This window comes from Aspergillus karnatakaensis (genome assembly GCF_047715665.1).
Source record: "Aspergillus karnatakaensis strain CBS 102800 unplaced genomic scaffold BJY04scaffold_2, whole genome shotgun sequence".
NCBI lineage: Eukaryota > Fungi > Ascomycota > Eurotiomycetes > Eurotiales > Aspergillaceae > Aspergillus > Aspergillus karnatakaensis.
In genome coordinates, this window is record NW_027395714.1 from 663,920 (window position 1) to 674,189 (window position 10,270).

The 10,270-nt window shown below is 51.1% G+C and overlaps 5 protein-coding genes across 5 annotated transcripts; 1 reads left to right on the forward strand and 4 right to left on the reverse strand.

The window, feature by feature from the left end:
• Positions 1–6: 6 nt before the first annotated feature.
• BJY04DRAFT_177158 (putative HMG box transcriptional regulator) lies at positions 7–2,493 on the reverse strand. Its single transcript, XM_073709566.1, has 3 exons — positions 1,985–2,493; positions 1,779–1,924; positions 7–1,724 (listed from the first exon to the last, which is right to left on the reverse strand). The coding sequence occupies exons 1-3, from the start codon at positions 2,409–2,411 to the stop codon at positions 207–209; spliced, it is 2,091 nt and encodes a 696-aa protein (XP_073576867.1). The 5' UTR covers positions 2,412–2,493; the 3' UTR covers positions 7–206.
• A 37-nt stretch (positions 2,494–2,530) lies between these two features.
• On the reverse strand, positions 2,531–3,087 carry BJY04DRAFT_177159 (uncharacterized protein). Its single transcript, XM_073709567.1, has 2 exons — positions 2,953–3,087; positions 2,531–2,899 (listed from the first exon to the last, which is right to left on the reverse strand). Exon 2 carries the CDS (start codon positions 2,857–2,859, stop codon positions 2,587–2,589), a length of 273 nt encoding a protein of 90 aa, XP_073576868.1. The 5' UTR covers positions 2,860–2,899; positions 2,953–3,087; the 3' UTR covers positions 2,531–2,586.
• A 966-nt stretch (positions 3,088–4,053) lies between these two features.
• Positions 4,054–5,253, reverse strand: BJY04DRAFT_213017 (uncharacterized protein; the record flags this gene model as incomplete). Its single annotated transcript, XM_073714759.1, has 3 exons — positions 4,054–4,138; positions 4,195–4,928; positions 5,005–5,253. 3 exons carry the CDS (start codon positions 5,251–5,253, stop codon positions 4,054–4,056), a joined length of 1,068 nt encoding a protein of 355 aa, XP_073576869.1.
• Positions 5,254–6,183: 930 nt separating this feature from the next.
• Positions 6,184–7,772, forward strand: BJY04DRAFT_177164 (40S ribosomal protein eS6). The gene is made up of 5 exons (XM_073709568.1): positions 6,184–6,368; positions 6,501–6,573; positions 6,722–6,742; positions 6,815–7,232; positions 7,292–7,772. The coding sequence occupies exons 1-5, from the start codon at positions 6,264–6,266 to the stop codon at positions 7,386–7,388; spliced, it is 714 nt and encodes a 237-aa protein (XP_073576870.1). The 5' UTR covers positions 6,184–6,263; the 3' UTR covers positions 7,389–7,772.
• A 226-nt stretch (positions 7,773–7,998) lies between these two features.
• Positions 7,999–9,823, reverse strand: BJY04DRAFT_177167 (ribose-phosphate diphosphokinase). The gene is made up of 4 exons (XM_073709569.1): positions 9,569–9,823; positions 9,409–9,500; positions 8,949–9,321; positions 7,999–8,884 (listed from the first exon to the last, which is right to left on the reverse strand). Exons 1-4 carry the CDS (start codon positions 9,637–9,639, stop codon positions 8,458–8,460), a joined length of 963 nt encoding a protein of 320 aa, XP_073576871.1. The 5' UTR covers positions 9,640–9,823; the 3' UTR covers positions 7,999–8,457.
• Positions 9,824–10,270: the final 447 nt, after the last annotated feature.

Consider the following 10,270-nt stretch of genomic DNA (forward strand, 5'->3'; position numbering starts at 1 on the left):
AGTAACTTGAAGGAGAAAACTACCTTTGCAAAATCCAGATTAAGTACTCCGAAAAATAAAAAAACAGACCTCCAGTCCGTCGCTTGTATGTTTCGCGCACAGTATACCTCCGAATGATGCCCGACTCGAGTGCTAAAAGAACACCACAAGAAATAAGAAAGAAAGCCAAAATAATGAGATGTGCTCTTGCGCGAGCTTACTAACTACTACTGGGTCAGGAAGTCTTCGATCTCGAAACCTACCCGCTTAAGAACCTTCTCCTCCAGTTCCTTTGGAGACTTTGCGGGTCTCCGCACGATAACCGTCTTGGAGTCGTGCAGGCGGATCTCCACCGGGTTTCCACCCACTTGTTTCATCTCGTTCGCGTCGCATTCCCGCACGTAGATTGTGATGTCTGGGCCAACCGCACCACGCCAGAGAGATGCCATCCACTGCCAGTGATCTGGAACATTATACGAGTCGGCAATGGGTACCATACATGCATAGGCATCGGCGGTAGTCAGCTGATACCGCGGGACAATTGCCACGGGTAAGATGCTGGTAGGGGGGGTCTCTCTGGGTGATGATGCTGCTTCTGATCCAGCCTCACTAGATTGTGGCGGTGAGCTAATATGTATCTCAGCTGCCTTGGGAACGATCGTTCGGGGTGAAACATCGTTGGGATCCTCTTCATCATTGACGGAAGCGGGCTCCGACGACTGACGAGGCGGCTCTGACTTGACGAACCCCTTGATCTCTTCTGAGACCTGATGCCACTTGGAGATACGATTGAAGTACTCGACCTGTTTATCTCCCATCTCTTCAGGCTCCACACTACTCTCTCGCCTCTGTGAGAAGATCTTGGGGCCTTCGAAGATGCGAGAATAAAATTTCCCTTCTTTCTGCAGCTGTTGATCTAGGTAGTCGGTCATCGCCTTCACAGCTGTTGCATCTTGTCCGTCAACAGCAATCACGGGACCCCGACGCTTGGGATCTCCCTCCCGGAAGGTGGCGGGGAGTTGGGGTGCAATCTTGGCCAGGAGTTTGATCTTATTCAAGAACGGAATATTCATAACCGCTGCTTCCACATTGAAACCATCCTGAGGGAACGGGGTAACTGGCGTCATTGATGCGGACAAGGGTACCGCTGTCTGCAACGGTGGGAGCTTCAGGCTAGGATCCGGTTGTTGCTGTTCTTTTACGGGACGAAGAACTCCCTTGGGTGGTTGCATGATCTGACCAATCGGGCGCGCACTCAAGCTCTCATTGCTACCAGGGTAGGGAGGCATTGTGTACGGAGGACCTGCGGGGATCTTGTCTCGAGTGTAGTTTGCGCGGTATGGCAGTACAGGGTTGACAGGGTGCATGGAGTGTGATGGGTTCGTCCGGCGTCGCTTCGAGTCCGGCGACTGGGAGCCACTTTCTTCCCACTGACGCGAACGGGACGCAGAACGGGCGTCTTCATGGCTAACGTGTTTCAAGGGTCTCGATGGCTGATGCATACTATAGCTCCGTCCTGAGTTTGTTTCTGCATGAGTTCTCCCGGTTGGGCCGCCGGAACTCAAGACGGCATCTGGAGACACGGGTGGGTTCATTATGCGGCCTCCACATCGGGTGCATGTTGTGGAACCTGGGGGATTATGGCTGAGTCCGGAGCTCGAGCTCCTTGAGGCTCCGTCACGGCCATAGCGACGAGGCTGATATCGGTATTCGGGATACTGTTGCTGATGTCGAGCTTTTTCTTGCTATAGCTTAATTAGCGGTCTGGGTAGTAAATCGTAAACTTTCATTCATGGTACCTCTGCCATAAGCTTCCACTTATCCTTCATGTCTTGCGGGAGCTGTCTCCATTGTTCACCGATGATTTTTGAGATGTCCGGATTGGCCAATCCTGGGTGTTTCTTAACTACATCGCCCTGGAAGTGCTGACGATAGAGTATAAAAGCTACAAGCCAGCGAGAGTTAGCTCACTGCCTCTGACAGATACCCAAGGCAGAGGACGCACCATTACGTGGTCGGGGAATCTTCGGATCCGGCTGGCACAGACAAAACTGAGTGTTTGATCCCTGGGCCGCCGATTTGACCGGGCTAGTAGATGACGAACGATCGGAGTGGGATGAGCGCTCTCGCAGAGCCATGGTCTTTGTTGACATAGCAGATGTCGGGATTGGAGATTCGAGGGTCGTGGAGGGGCTGGCGGGATGGTTCTTACTATTCACAACTACCCTAGCCCGGTGCATAGAAGGCAGGTTGACTCGGGGTATGCTCTCGGAGTAGCGATATGAGGGAGCGTTGTCTCGATGGTCAGCCATGTTGTGATCGTCGTGCATTATCTTGTGTTCGAGAAGGTTGCTGGTTGGTCTTGACATGGAGACTTGGGTAGAATCATGATGCAGAGCAATGGGCTTTGGAAGAACTCGATCGTAAGACATTTAATAAGAAACTTCAAGAGCAGAGAGGCGGAGTGAAAGGAGGAGCAGCAGTGAGGACGGATGAAAGAAAGATTGGAGGGGGAGGGAGGAGGCGGAAGAAAGAAACAAGCAATGTGAGGAGAAGAGAAGAAAGGAAGAAAGAAACGGGATATATGGATCTATGAGCTCAGGGCTGTTAATGGAGATAAAAATAAGAAGGTCGGTTGATCCGATTCGCGACTGGGGGGGTTTTGTCTTTCGTTTCTTTCTTTGACAAGCAAACCAACTCTGGGGGGGGGGAAAGAAGAGTGGGAGGCTGATCCAGGCTAGGATTTGGGTTCAAGTCCTTTGTTCGCTGTAAATGCCTACAGTAGGTAGTAGTTAGTGGGAGCCAAAGGCAGAGAGAGCCTCCCTGTCGTTTGGTTCTTTGTCTCGCTTGTCGGTGGTCTGTTGGCGCTACTCCAGCCATGTTGGACAGTAAACGCCGCGGATGGAACCATCGCGATTGTCTGGATGTACGTACAGAGTAAGTTAGGTACCTAAACTAGTTGGAAGTACGTACGAGTTTAGTCCAGACTCCAGAGCGTCGGGGGGGAAAAGGGCACGGTGACAGTACCTTCTCCCTAGTACCAGACTTAACAACCAAAGTCTGCCGGTGACAGGCAGTCAGACAAGGCAGTCTAAAGTCCAGTTCCTCCAACGCTAAGAGCAGGCTAAGTTATTATTGTTGTGAGTTCTTTGTTCGTTCCCGCATGCGGCGTGCAGGCAGGGGGGTCAATCGCCCAATAACTGACCACTTGCACAGGCCGACTGTGTGACTTCCCACCAGTGATGGACAGTAGCGCCCTCCCAAGCGCCTTAGTGCTCGCTCATCTGCGCTATCACCAACAGATCCAGGCTCAGCTTCAGATCTCCGGCCACCCGACAGACAAAGAAAGAAGCAAAGAATAGGGAAGAAAAGAGAACAAAGAAACCAGGCAGATCCCCACCCCACTTATCACCCCTGTCCAGGTGCCTGTCAAACAGAGACGGGACTCTTGCGGCCTTGCCTCTCTGGTCATATCCTGGTCTACCATTTACACTCTGCTTGGAAAAAAAATTTACTGATGCTGGACTGAGCGCCGAATTTGGAATTTTCCATTTCTGGGAGTCGAGACCCTTGATCCACCATTCCACCAACATCTTGGCTTGTCTGCTCTCACATTCCATTCCAGCTCCACAGGTTCTTTCCAACGTCGCGCTACAACCGTCCATCCCTTTGACCGTTGACGCTCTTTGACGCCGGCTCCGGGGCTCTTGAGACCGACCTGCCGTACCGAACCTGCGTTTACCCTTTGTCGCCAGTGGTCGGGGACTCTCGTGCACCAGTACGGAGTACATCCAACTTTTTGGGTGACCACCATGTCTAGGACTTGTTTCTCAGTATTTAGAAGGAATAGTCGGGGTAGATACTGAAACCGGGCTCTGAGTTGCTTCATCCGGGGACGCCTCTCCCCGCCCTGTCCGTTCGCTCGCATCCAAGTTGTTTCGGGAACTGGCCTTTCTCTATACACTCGCGCAGGAACGATATATACCCCTTACCATGGACCACCATCTCTATTTGGTCGGTACTCGTACCTTTCCGAAAAGATCGGCAACTCCTTCAGCAATCGTCATGCTGACTCTACCGGAGCCACATCTCTTCAATGCCACGGAATACTTCAGTGCCCATAAGTCGGTGAGCGGATGGTCCGAGATGCATGTCATTCCTATCATACGTCAGTTGAGCTTTTCCGGGTGACAAAGGACCATGCGCCCATCTCACCAAAATAGATATTTCTCCGGGTTTTTGCATCGCTTGCTCTCTGATGTCACCACCCACTGCTGACTGCTTTCGACACATGCCTCTTCAACATTCTCCCAGCCAGGATCTTGGTTCTTTCCCAGACCAGTGGACTCTTCAACACCGGCTGCGTAGAGCTGACGGTCTCGGATGAGGTCCGTGATGAACGCCTCTGTATCAAATAGATAGATCGTGCCTTTGCCCCAGGCTTCCGCAGCCTCTCGTAGCTTACTGTTCCAGAGTGCAACCAGTCTGACGGTCTCTTTGTACCGGGAGACATGCTGATCGCCGAGTGGTCGGAACGCGGGAAGGAAAGTCACATCCGGCACCAATGTCAAGATGATCTTAAGGTCGTCATGGCCCCAGTTCTCAGACAAAAGGTCAAACTGCTGCATGATGACCTCAACGCTATGGATGACTGAGTTGGCCGCGGTCTCGTAGTCCTTCTCTATCATGTTCCACAGGTCCCAGAGACCAAAAGAGACCACTACGATAGTGCGGTTGCGGCGATCATGCACCGCTTCCCCGTCCAGCTGCTGTATGGCTTTTGTCTCTGACGCCAGCCACTGTTGGACTTGCGCCCGGAAATCAGCCAGTGGAGATTTGTACAAGCTGAGGAAGTCCTTGGAGAGTTCCTCATTATCCACAACAGAACCAATGTAGCTCCCTCTCAGAGACTTGGCCGTCTGCGCAAGGTTCTCATGATGGCACGAGAACTAATATTTTTAGTCAGTCAGCTTTGGTCACGCTACTATCGCTACAAACGGCGGCGCCGCGGCGGCAAGAACTCACCGAAGAACAAAGCCAGTCGGTCCAGACTTTGCCGCCCTGAATTTCTTTGGCATTGTTGTCGCTCCATGTATCCCCAAAGACGACTAGTCTGCGGTCCCATGAGGCTTTCCCCTGGAAATCGACAATCGGTTCGTTGGCGGAGCCAACGCGGCGGTAGTAGAAATGCTGGGAGCCGAGGAACAAGGCAGAAAGCAGGATGCTGAACACCGCAAAGGCGCAGATGATGTGAAACTTGCTAGCAAGTCTCATTTTCGGGCGGTCTGTCAGAGACAAAGGTCGGATGCAAAGCAATATAATGGCTGAGCGCAGCGACTACGCTGGGCGCCGTTGTCAACCGACGGTGATCGGCGGGATTTTCTTTGTTCTGAAACCCCCGTATAATTTCAGCTCACCAATCCCTATCTATTAACAACTCAAGGCGACGTTGGTTTCGGGAAGGAAAGTTGAAGGGAATTGAAAAGCTGAACCGGAGATTGTCCGGGCGGATATTCAGTGTCGCGTGAGTGAGCGTTGATGGGAGGAAAGCGGGCGGCAGCGAGAAAAAGAGTGGAGTTGTTCGGGAAGGGGGTTGATGATATGATGCGGAAAAGATAGATGGGGTAAGAATGTCAGTAGAGCGTAGATATATACATGTCCCAGGTCAGGAGAAGGTGGAAGGAGAATGGAAAAGGGGAGAACAGGGAGGTTCGTTCTTGTAAAGCAGGTTATCGTTGATTATTATTGGGGGGGTCAATAATCAAGAGTTCTCCATCTGGAGCAGAACCGGAGTCTGTTAGTTAGTGCATTGCGTCAGCACCAGGATGTTGAGCAGGAAAGAGCTTCGATCCTAAACAGCGACAATCAATTGAGTTGGCGAGTGTAGTAAAAGTATACCTGCTGCCTTCGTGAGTCCATATGCCATTGTGACAGCCAGGTCGAGTCGGATATATCGGATGTTTTATCATGGTTATAGTTAGTTATACGGAGTATGGACTAACTAACTATCTACTAACTACTCCGTACTTAGTACTAGTTGGTAACTATCGTCCTGCTCCGTGATGTGCTTTATGCCTTAGGCAGTAACTGACTAAGAGCCCTACCGAGCAGCTAACCGTTCTGGGCTAGCCGCTGAGTCAGCCACCCACAGACCGAAATCTCGCTACACCAAAAGGAAAGCGACACAAAAATCCACCACCGTCTCTTCGCTTGAACGACCGAACGCACCACTTCGACCGTCGACAATCCCGCGCCCTCCGTCTTGACCGCGCAGCACCGTCAAGATGAAGCTCAACATTTCCTACCCGGCCAATGGGTCTCAGAAGATCGTCGAGGTCGACGATGAGCGCAAGCTTCGTCCTTTCATGGAGAAGCGCATGGGCACCGAAGTTAGTCGAGTCTCTCCAACCCCGGTTTCTACACACCAAATTCGCGAAATGGGACAGAACACAACACACTCAAACGCACAAAGACAGGAATGAATGAGAATGGAATGGCTGATACGGCATCTGGTTAATTAGGTCCCCGGCGACTCTCTCGGTGATGAATTCAAGGGTTACCTTTTCAAGATCACTGGTGGTAACGACAAGCAAGGTACGGATGGACTTTTCTTCGATCTTCGGTTCGGTTGGCTCTGGATGTGGAATGTTGAAATATTTGTTGAAATAATCGCTCGCGGACCTCTTGGAGCTGTTGATCGGAGTTATAACTGTGTGACACGCGCTAACATACGGACCTATAGGTTTCCCCATGAAGCAGGGTGGTATGTAACGACTCGCCCCGAGCATTCCGACTACACCGACAATGAATCACAAACTCACTCATTCAACTACAGTTCTTCTCCCCACCCGTACCCGCCTCCTTCTCGCCGATGGCCACAGCTGCTACCGCCCCCGCCGCACCGGTGAGCGCAAGCGCAAGAGTGTCCGCGGTGCCATCACCGGTCAGGACCTTGCCGTCCTCGCCCTCAGCATCATCAAGCAGGGTGAGGGTGAGCTTCCCGGTCTCACCGACACCGTTGTCCCCAAGCGTCTTGGCCCCAAGCGCGCCACCAAGATCCGCAGCTTCTTCGGTCTCGACAAGAAGGACGACGTTCGCCAGTTCGTCATCCGCCGCACTGTCACCAAGGAGGGCAAGAAGGACTACACCAAGGCCCCCAAGATCCAGCGTCTGGTCACTCCCCAGCGTCTCCAGCGCAAGCGTCATAGGATCGCCCTCAAGCGCCGCCGCTCTGAGGCTGCTCGCGAGGCTGCGTAAGCCGCCCTTTTCCCAAGTCCACCGACACTCGATTACAAACACTAACAAACTATAGTAACGACTACGCCAAGCTCCTCGCCAACCGTGTCCACGAGGAGAAGGCCAAGAAGGACGAGCTCCGTAAGCGACGGGCGTCTTCCATGAGGAAGTAAAGGAAGGGTGTTTTGGTTTCAATTCTTTCTTTCTCCGAGGGGTTTCTAATGGTCGGGTTACGTACGTCTCTCTGTTATGGCTAGGGAAAGGAAAGGAAATCGGGAAACAAAAAGATTTAAAAAGAAATCTCAGACAAACGACGGTCATACCTACCTCTCTCATCATCCTACACTATTCATCTTTGTAAGACGAAACCCGGTAGTACCTATCTATGGGTGACGGCTCTTTTTTGGAGGGGAGAGAGTCTTCGGGGAGGAGAGAGGGAGGAGCAAGCAAGTGGTGCCGGTCTATTCGTCAAAAGATTCCTTTGTCTCTTTTGTGTTCTCTCTCATGTCATGCTGGACAAGATAAAATCAAAATGCACTTTTATGATCTTACATTATGTCCTATCATACCTAGGTATAGCATTGCCCGCTCGTACGCCGTACTGGACTGCAGACGTAGCAATCCAGAGTCCGGCCCCTTCTACTGGTCATACTTAAGTCGCAGCTCCCCTCGACGGGCTTTATCAACACCTGCCACCTACAGCTTATCTCTTAGGCATCACTCCGAACTTTCATGACTGGCCCCCGCATCTACGAGGAAAAAGGCTCTAAGACTTCAAGTATCCATGGACAACCTATATTTAGACATTTCACGGCCGTTTTCTGGTTCCAACAAAACTCTAATCAAAGACGGGGAACCTAATACTTGTATAGACGAACACCAGGATCCCTGGGAAGGGCGAAAACAGTCATTGTACAATCCGTGAAGACATGTCAAGCTCTAAATCTATAATAAAAAGCAAAGCAAACAAACTCCGGTGGGATAGCTAGGTATGTACACAGATGCATCAACTCGACGATCGATGGCCAAAGCAAAGACAAAAAGCGCCATCAACTTTTCAGCTTCATCACCCTGGCAGAAACGGCAATATGGGGGGGGAAAATTCTAGACTTTCTGGTTCATGCTTCATTACGGTTGTGTAAAGAAAAAGGAAAGGAAATGTGAAACAAGAGGAGCCATCGACAATCTTCCAAGGTAGAATACTACCAGGAGTCCTGACTATCTCGCAAAAGAAGAAATGCCCTAAGCAACCGTGTGGGAAAATAAGAAGCTCACGGACTCGCCGTTATGTGTGCGACGGCAGGCCTCGGCGAGCGTAGGGCTGATGTCAATGGTCTCGATCTTGTCGCATTGCTCCTTCTTTTCCTTGTGGGGGACGGTGTTTGTCACAACGATACGCTTCAAACAACTGTTGTTGACGTTGTCAATGGCCTTGCCGGACAGGATACCGTGCACAACAATGGCGTTGACCTCTTTCGCACCGTGTTGCATCACTGTATCAGCAGCCTTGACGAGGGTTCCGCATGTGTCAGCCATGTCATCAACAATGATGGCAACCTTGTCCTTGACGCTGCCGACAAGAACCATGCGCGAAACTTCGTTCGGGCGGGGGCGTTCTTTGTGAATCAGGGCGAATTGTAAATCAAGCCGATCGGCGATGGCGGTCGCGCTAGTAATAGGCCAGTCAATAACCAGGCGCCAGGGTCATGATGCATAACTTAGAATCCACTTACCGCTTCGCACCACCAGCGTCAGGACTGACAATCACACAGTTGCTAACGTCGAGGTTCTCACGAATCCACTTCAACATACTAGGCTCAGCATACAAGTTGTCAACGGGGACGTTGAAGAAGCCCTGAATCTGACTAGCATGGAGATCCATAGTGATGACATGGTTGCAACCAGCGGTCTGCAGCATGTTTGCCATAAGCTTGGCCGTGATAGGCGCACGACTTTTGTCCTTCTTGTCCTGACGGGCATATGGGAAGTTCGGGATGACAGCTGTGATACGGCGGGCAGAAGCAGTCTTGCAGGCGTTGATCATGATAAGCAGCTCCATCAATCCGTCGTTGATGTCGTTCGGCCGGGTAGATTGCAGAATGAATACTATAACCGACGGACACGGACGCCAGTCAACTTCAATTGCCCGAAAATGGTCTCAGAACTAGGGGAGAGCTTGCAAGGAGCTCATACCGTCCTCATCTCGAACACTCTCTCCAATCGTTACACTGGTTTCCTGGTTCGAGTACTGGAGGACCATGATCTTGGTCAGTTCGATGCCGAGCCTGTTTGAAAGCCACCATGTTAGTCAACGCGCTATCAAGATTAAGGCCTTTGATGTGTCTCAGCATACCTATCAGCGACCAGATTGGCTAACTCCGGATGGCTGTTGCCAGTCAGGAGCTTGATGGAATTTGTCGCCATTGGGGCTGTATGTGAAGAAGCGGAGAGAGGGAAGAATGACAACTGCAAGCGGCTGATGCAAAAGGTGGGAATCCAAAAGGATCTGCGTAAATCAAGATAATAGAGGAGAAAGAAATACGGGTCAGAATGATGGCAACAGCAGGCAAGCAAGAATGGAGCGGAGAGTCACCAAGCATCTGGATGGATCTCCGAAAAACTAGGATTTCCCCGCCGTCTGCACCTGACTTTTTTTTTGCTGCGTGCTTGTGACCCCACTACCGGTAACTGCCTTTTCACCGCCTTATCTGGGTACAACTAACTATACGACAAACTTATGTACTGGATACTAAGAGTACATAGGTGATTTAGATCTGGGAATATAATGACTCGCGTAAAGTTTGCGCTTTTGATTCCAGAACAGAAGAAGGCTAATTACATGAATGAAAGAGGAAACAAACCTCGCGCTCAGCTTAGAGCCAGTCGACCTGCACTTCGACCGGTTCTTGCAAGCAGCCCAGCCATTTCCTCCTGCTCATGGCTAATATTAGCGGTGTGAAATACATACATACTTTCAAGAAAACCATGATGAACAAGGGAGAAAAATGAGTAGAACGCCGTGAAATGCTTGAGCATTACAACAAGTAAGGAGAAC

Excerpts from the sequence above, each read along its gene's own strand:
- BJY04DRAFT_177159 (XM_073709567.1), bottom strand. The coding sequence starts at position 2,859 with ATGGCTGGAGTAGCGCCAACAGACCACCGACAAGCGAGACAAAGAACC.
- BJY04DRAFT_177164 (XM_073709568.1), top strand. The coding sequence starts at position 6,264 with ATGAAGCTCAACATTTCCTACCCGGCCAATGGGTCTCAGAAGATCGTC. Across the intron at positions 6,369-6,500 it reads AGAAGCGCATGGGCACCGAA|GTCCCCGGCGACTCTCTCGG; the intron begins GTTAGTCGAGTC and ends CTGGTTAATTAG. Across the intron at positions 6,743-6,814 it reads TTTCCCCATGAAGCAGGGTG|TTCTTCTCCCCACCCGTACC; the intron begins GTATGTAACGAC and ends ATTCAACTACAG.
- BJY04DRAFT_177158 (XM_073709566.1), bottom strand. The coding sequence starts at position 2,411 with ATGTCTTACGATCGAGTTCTTCCAAAGCCCATTGCTCTGCATCATGAT. Across the intron at positions 1,925-1,984 it reads GATTCCCCGACCACGTAATG|CTTTTATACTCTATCGTCAG; the intron begins GTGCGTCCTCTG and ends GCTGGCTTGTAG. Across the intron at positions 1,725-1,778 it reads AGTGGAAGCTTATGGCAGAG|CAAGAAAAAGCTCGACATCA; the intron begins GTACCATGAATG and ends ATTAAGCTATAG.
- BJY04DRAFT_177167 (XM_073709569.1), bottom strand. The coding sequence starts at position 9,639 with ATGGCGACAAATTCCATCAAGCTCCTGACTGGCAACAGCCATCCGGAG. Across the intron at positions 9,322-9,408 it reads GAGTGTTCGAGATGAGGACG|TATTCATTCTGCAATCTACC; the intron begins GTATGAGCTCCT and ends CGTCGGTTATAG. Across the intron at positions 8,885-8,948 it reads GACGCTGGTGGTGCGAAGCG|CGCGACCGCCATCGCCGATC; the intron begins GTAAGTGGATTC and ends GCCTATTACTAG.